At 41.4% G+C, this 7105-nt stretch overlaps 1 protein-coding gene across 2 annotated transcripts in view; it reads right to left on the bottom strand.

Moving 5' to 3' along the window:
- The window catches only part of LOC141793370 (alpha-1,3-mannosyl-glycoprotein 4-beta-N-acetylglucosaminyltransferase A), a 35056-nt gene that overhangs the window by 7056 nt on the left and 20895 nt on the right, over positions 1-7105 (bottom strand). For both annotated transcript variants that reach the window (XM_074674017.1, XM_074674018.1), the window contains exon 13: positions 155-230. In XM_074674017.1, coding sequence (XP_074530118.1) covers positions 155-230 — 76 coding nt within the window. The remainder of the gene's footprint in view (positions 1-154; positions 231-7105) is intronic.

The following is a 7105-nucleotide window of genomic DNA, read 5'->3' as shown; positions in this document are numbered from 1 at the left end:
ATAATAACACTTTTTCAATGTATAATGCATATACAGTTAAATGTCTTTAACAAAGCCTGACTCAATGTTGATCCCAATCGTCAACCTGTGTTTGTACATTTGTGTGTGTGTGTGTGAGATAGAGAGAGTTATGTTTACTGGTGATCGTTTGTACCTAATACGATGAAGCCGTTATCAGATAGTTGGTGAGAAGAAGCAGAGCTGTTTTCTGGTCTGTCGTGTGCCCTTGCCTGCATGAGCAAAACAAAAACAAACATTCACAGAGGATTAGAGGATTCAGGAAGTGTTGAATGAATACATGTTGGACCAAAGATAGCCGTGTGTGTGTGTCTGTGTGTGTGTGTGTGTGTGTGTGTGTGTGTGTGTGTGTGTGTGTGTGTGTGTGTGTGTGTGTGTGTGTGTGTGTGTGTGTGTGTGTATGTCCATATGTGTTTGTGTGTCTCCATGAGAGAGAAAGAAAGAGAGAGCGTGACGCATGTATCAAGATTTTTTTCCACAGAGCACCAAAAACCATCATCTAAAGCTCTCACCTGTAATGATGTCAGTACGTGTGTACACCTGATGCTTTGCTTGCTGATCAGAGCTTGTGATAGGATAGAGGTTAATGATGTTTCAGCAGTGAAGAGCTGAGCAAACCAACCAGCACACCTCTGACACCCAGTGATATAGAGCCCTTTACATCTTCACAAAGATGTGCTGATCAGCAGAAGCCAATTCCACGCGTTCAGATGAGTTGACGTTATTTAAGCTCTGAATTCAAACTGTCAGCTGCATAAAAAAATGTCTGGTTATTATGTGGTCACACTCAGAATCAGTAATCCACTGTGGACTCAAGTTCTGCTGAACTCTGACAGGATCAGGACTGTTACTGAGCAGCCTGGGTGAGTGAGCGTTAAAAGTGAACATGCTAAATGGAGACCTACAGCCAAACGTGTCAGTGACTGTGGGCTGACAGTCTCCAGTTAACAGGGTCACACTTTACTCTGAAACACCAGAGTCATCTGTTGTGTTGAGTTACTGAATGTGTTCAGCCTCAGGTAACCAGGTCTGACCGTGAAAGAGTAAATCCTGAATATTTCATGTGTGCAGTCAAACTATGCTGATATCAGTCCTCAGAATCCTTATTATTCTGGTAAAAGTGGAGCAGTAAAGGGGTCTACAGTTTGTCATGTACCTGTGTCCTCTTAATCTCTGCTGAATGTCAGGCTCTCCTTCTCATAAATGTTTATTTGCACCTCAAAAACCTGAAATCTCATTTGTCTTAACTTTTAAGAAAAACTGTCTTTTTTATGAGCCAAATCAACCTGACCAGTCCAGAAAATGTCTGATTTCAAGTAATTTAAGGACAAAAATGAGCTCTGAATTTCCTGTAACAAGTAGAAACACCTGTGGGGTAATAGTGTGGCAGATTAAGTCAATATTTCATAAGAATCTTTTACTTGGTGATACAAGCACCAAATTTGGCACAAATGATGTCCAAGATGTGCTTTTTAAGAAAAGTACGTTATCCAGCAGAAAATCCAAGATGGCTGCCAGTTTTCTGGATCAAACTTGAATAACCAGAAGTGTGCCAGTGATCCAAACATAAAAATGAATGTATTCTGACTAGAAGAACTCAATGGTGTCAACTGAATTCTAATCTAGCTACCAGTTTTCAAGATGGCAGCGATCATTTGACTCAACACTTGTGTCTTATGGAAGCTGTCTGGTCACAGATATTGCATTAAGTTGAAAGGCAACATCCTGGATCCATCACTGAAAGCTTGTGGTCAATCTCTATGGTTTGCTTTATTTTATAGGTGTGATGAGATGAGAATCAACTAGTATGAGTTGGCTTCCAGGTCAAAGTAGCAGATATCAGGCATCATGAGTAGACCAGTCAGTCTCAGAGGTCCTCCACTGACAAGGTCCAGAAATTGTTCGGAGTGATGATGGATCTGGGCAATCCTTTTCCAGCAAGAGTCAAAAGATCTGCTCCCACTGGACCCAAAAACACCCCAGTGCTGCTGAGCTAGTAAGAACTCACTTTGAGAAAGGTCAAGGTGCCTTCAGAGACTTTCTCAATGGTCTGGCCTCCTTCTCAAGGCCCAACAGAAAGAACAAAGCTGAATCCTTTTGCTAAGAGGCAGCTGCAGCTTCCAGTGACACGAAGAAACAGGCACTCAAAGACAACAGTCTGAACATAACTCTTTGTAGCCGGCAAATCACGAGTGTGTGACCTGCTTGAGTTCATTAGGCATGACAAACACTCTTTCCTTGCATCACTGAGTGACACAGAGTCTGGACAGAAGTCTCAGCCCTGCAAACATTCTGGAAGCTACCATTACTCCTCCTGACACACAACCAGAATGTGATGTCATTATCATTGATGGTTCCTCACTTGTGTTCATTGTCTCCAAAGACATCGAAGACCTTTGAGGTCTATGCTGTCCAGAATGTAGTTCCAAAGATCCAGACATACTCAACAAAATATGAGCCAAGAGACAGGACTTCAAGCCTGAAGCCTGAAACAAGGTCAAAGAGAGATAAGGGAGATCAGTGTAGAGTGACAGACAGAACCAAACTGCTGCCCAACTGGAAAATCTTCCTGTGAGAGCAACAAGACTGAGCTCTTCAGGTTCCTAGCTGACAACAAAGTGAGGCTGTGTTCTGACAACGTCGTAGTTGTTACTAAAGGAGAACAGGCTCTTTCAAACAAACATATCAGCTTTGAAGGATTAAGTCCTTGAGACCATGAAGAAGATGACTCCAGAATCTTTACACATGCTCTTGATTAAGGCATACAACACAGACATTGTTGTTGCTGCATTCAGTGTTTCTGCAACTCTCTGTGATGCAATCTAAGAATTAGTTTGGGTAGAATTTGGCCAGGGTCAGTCCAGTGGTTGCCAGTTCATGACATGGTGGTGAATCTTGACCCAGAGAAATCCAGTGGCATGCTCTTCTTTCACACCTCCACTGACTATGATGTTGTGTCAGCTTTTCGTGGTAAAGGCAAAAAAACTGCATGGCAAACATGGGAGGTTTGCCCTGAAATGAGCCCTGTCGTCAAAAAGCTCAGTCAATACCTACCTATCATAGAAAATGCAGACCTCAACAACCTTGAGAAGTTTGTCATCACCATGTTTGACAAGCACAGACCAACAGGGAAGGTTGATGAGGCAGGACTGGACTTGTTTGTTCAGAAGCAAAATTCTTTTGATGCCAACCCACCAACAGGCGCAACCCCTCATTTAACTTGTAAAGCAGTCTGCCTTCCAAGGTGCCTGCATATGGGGCCAGCTAGGCCTGTCAACGACAAATAAAAACGTCCTCGGTAAGTTTGCCAGCCTCGATGAACTGACACGAGCATGCATGTTTGTTTTCCTCCTCTCTTTGGACCAAAGAGGCTGAATGAGAAGATGGCTCACTACGTCTATCTTTCCTAACATCAGGGTGCATAGGTTCTATAGCAGATTTAGCAGAATTATAGCGGAGTGAGCATCTGTCAAAAAATGCGATCTTTGGGGTGAAGACGGGGCTGCTCGCGTGTAGACACGGAGAGAGCTGAAGCAAGCGTCCTGAGGGGTAAGGAGGAAACACACGCTAATATGAGTGATGGCACCAAAGATACGGTTCTTAAGCCGCCTGCCACAGTCCCAGTGTGGGAATATTTTGTTTTTATCAGAATGAACAAAGTGTGAGCTCATGAACACCATCGAGCTGATATGTCGCATTTGTTTGAAAATAGTGGCGACGAAGAAGAAGAAGGGGAGGTGCAGCGGAGCCTTGTTCTTTGACAATCCGCTCTTACTGAGGCTTTTGGTCGGCAAAGTAAATAGAAATAAAAGCTCCAAATGGTGGCGCTCTAAGACAGCTACATTGCCAAAGAAATGCAGCCCTTCAATACGGTTGAAAGCCAGAAATGTTAAAAATGTATGACAGACAGTATGGATTGACTGTGAAAAAGTACATGTTACACACAATTCAGGAACTGTATAAACTCCCTTTTATTTAGGCTATAGTTTTTACTGTTTTTTTTTTTGAGTTTTTTTTTCTTAAGAGACAGGGTCTATGTTACATTGTTTTTGATTAGTATTAATATTTTCATTGACATGTATTTTTTTTCTAAAAGAGAGTCCATTTCATTTTCATTGTATTTTTTTCTCTTTCTTGTTTGTTAAATTTATTATATTTTTTGTTTATTTTATTTAAAAGATCCTGACCTTTTAATTACGGTTAAATACTCTTAAGAAATTAAAGTTTCTTGCTTTTGATATGGTGAATACTCACTTTTGTTATTCCGTTCATCATAATTACATCAATGAAAAAATGGAAGAAAATTCCAAATAATATTGACAATAATATCATTATCTGCAATAATATTTTGGAAAATTATTTTCTAGCAAAATTTGTTATTGTGGCAGGCCTAGGGCCAGCCAACAGTATACAAAATGCAAATGGAACAGGACAACCCTTCCCCCCATAGCTCAGACTTGTGAGCAGTTGCCCAAATTCAGCGGCAAGACTGAACACAGAGGACAATGCAAATGCTTCAGCCTGAAGTGGACACAGTTTGGTGCCTGTAAATGTGAGGACTAAAATAAGATCTCACCAAAGCTGTACCTCAACAAGAAGTCATTTTTTCAACTCAAATAACACACAAGTCAATCAAATTTTTCCCATTTTTTGAAAAACACAGAATCAAAGTTAACATTACCTTATATGTTGGCACAGTGAAATCATATTTTTACTGCACTGGTCAACTCCTGCTACTTCATTTAGCAATGTTGAGATGCAATATGCACAATAATCCGTGAGAGACATTCATTTGTCTGGTCCAGTACCCTCCTGTGGATGCGTGTGTGGGCGTTTCAGCCAGCTGCTGGCGCTGCACACCTGGCTCTCATTGGCTGATTACGTTTTCGCTTTCATTGACAACTTTAACCTCTTCTGGAACTGAAGAGAGCAATTAGGGAAGATGGTATTCACCCGAACTGGTTAGGAGCAAAACTGCTTACAGGCAACATTTTTTATGGTGTCTTCCATCCACATGTTCTGCTCCCAGGTAACCAAAACAATTCAACGTTGTCCACTCCCTCAGACCAATCTGACTACTATTGCTGTTCCACGGATCCTTGTGCATGCGTCAATGGTCCTCCACAGGGGCACTTTTGTCCTTACCTTCTGCTTTACTATGCTCCCCCTTGTGGTCACCACAGGCTCCTTCATAACCAGCTTTTAAAAACAACATGCATTGCATTGAGAGCCTGCAAACAGGTGCAAACACAAATGCCCCTGACTATATCCTGAGCCATTCATCCTCCTATCAGAGTTTGATTCCTTGCAGGATCAGCAGCAGGATGTCTCTGAAATCAAAACTGGCAGTGAACAACCATGGTATTCACCTGGAAAACCAAATTAAAATTAAAACTGCTACCTATAAGTCAGAGTCCACCATACCTGTATGCAGCCTCAAAATGACACTACTGAATGTGAGATCTCTTTCATTCATTCACTCATCGATCTTCTGCAGCTCATTCTGTGAAGGATCGCGGGTGGCTGGAATATATTCCAGCTGTCTTCAGATGAGGGATACAACAGTTCATTGCAGCGATCTTTGAATTTGATTTTGTGTTATATTTCTCATTTCTTGCATGTTCCTTCTAACAACGTGTTGTTTTACAGTCTTGGTCATGAAGTGCCAACCATGTCAACATGAACAACACAAGTGTACAAGCGGCATATTCCCGTCGTTTTCATTTCCCGACACGGGGTCCTTCATGACTGTGCCTCCAAAGCATCTGTCTGGACTGTCACCAGTTAACCTAACACCAGTTAAAGCGGGACAGCGACACCCAGGAGGCTATCTCCCTCCGTATTTCCCTCCATGTTTGCCTCTGGGACCTGGGCATGTGAAGATAGAGGAGGTTGATTGCTTTCCCTGCGACCTGTGGCCTCAGTGACGTCATTTCAGCACTTTTTGATTCATACCTGTAATCTTGGAATGGTATTCATAGGGAATAATTCATAGTCGTAGAAAAGTGAGTTGTATTCATTTAACTTTGCACTTGTATAAAAACAACTGTAACCTGAATCAAATTTCACGACTCAAGCATATGACAGCAGATTTTTGTGCAAAAACATTATTGGCACAGAGAAAGTCAAAATTACAAATACGAATCATTAATTATGTATATGTCTTTTTTGACAGCTTTCCTACACCATAGTACCATCCAGCAGAGCTGCTCCTCACCTGTAACTGTGTTTCACACTCATTCATGACACCTGCAGCAGTGGAAGATTTCCTCTTCAAACTGAATCGCTCGTCTCTGGAGACATGAACATTGCAAGAGGCAGTACTGGTCTTCTTTGGACATCATTGAACTGTTTATTAAAGACGCCTTTTAATTTTTAACTCAACGCTTTTGGGAGCTCTTTCTCTGTTCTTGTTTTTCTTTTTTTTTTTGGACATGGATATGCCTATATATGTAACGCTGAATTGTTTGGACTTCTGTTGAAACAGAAATAGCCTGTCACCTGGATAGAGCAGACGTCATCTCTGAGGATGTGAGGAAACTAAATCCATCCATTTACGTTATTTTGTCTCTCTTTCTTTTTGTTTAATAGAGCTGTTTACTTATCTCTGGGTTAACCATACAGTCTTTACAGTCTTTTTCTCTATTTAGAGTGTTTTCTATTAGCAGTTGCTTTATAGAATATTATAAGACAGCCTTGTCTAGCTTTTTTTTCACAGCATGTTTGAACTGTGACTACTGAGTAGGGTTGCATGACAAACCGATACTAAGAAAGTATTTATGTTTTCAAAAAGTAAACAATACCATGTGTTTTAAGTATCGATACTTCAAGGCATTTTTTTTTCATCTGAATCAGAGACAATTTGAGTCAAGCCACTTGTGAGTCTGCAGCATAGATAGTATAAAACATGGACGTAGTCTCCCCAACATCACCCGTCTGTTTCTGAAACAGAAAATGAAGCACATTGGCTATAGCGGCCATTTTGGTAGTGGCAAGGGCTTCACGTAAGAGCTATAGGGCGCCTGTCAGTCACGTGACCCTGAGCTGTGCCTCTGATTGAGCGAGCTTGCGATCTTATCATCCATCC

This window comes from Halichoeres trimaculatus, unplaced genomic scaffold (genome assembly GCF_033239565.1).
Source record: "Halichoeres trimaculatus isolate MK-OKI-2021-1 unplaced genomic scaffold, fHalTri1.1 fHalTri1_scaffold_7, whole genome shotgun sequence".
Classification (NCBI taxonomy): Eukaryota; Metazoa; Chordata; class Actinopteri; order Labriformes; family Labridae; genus Halichoeres; species Halichoeres trimaculatus.
The sequence above is the reverse complement of the archived record's forward strand: the minus strand, read 5'-3'. Positions and strand labels throughout refer to the sequence as shown.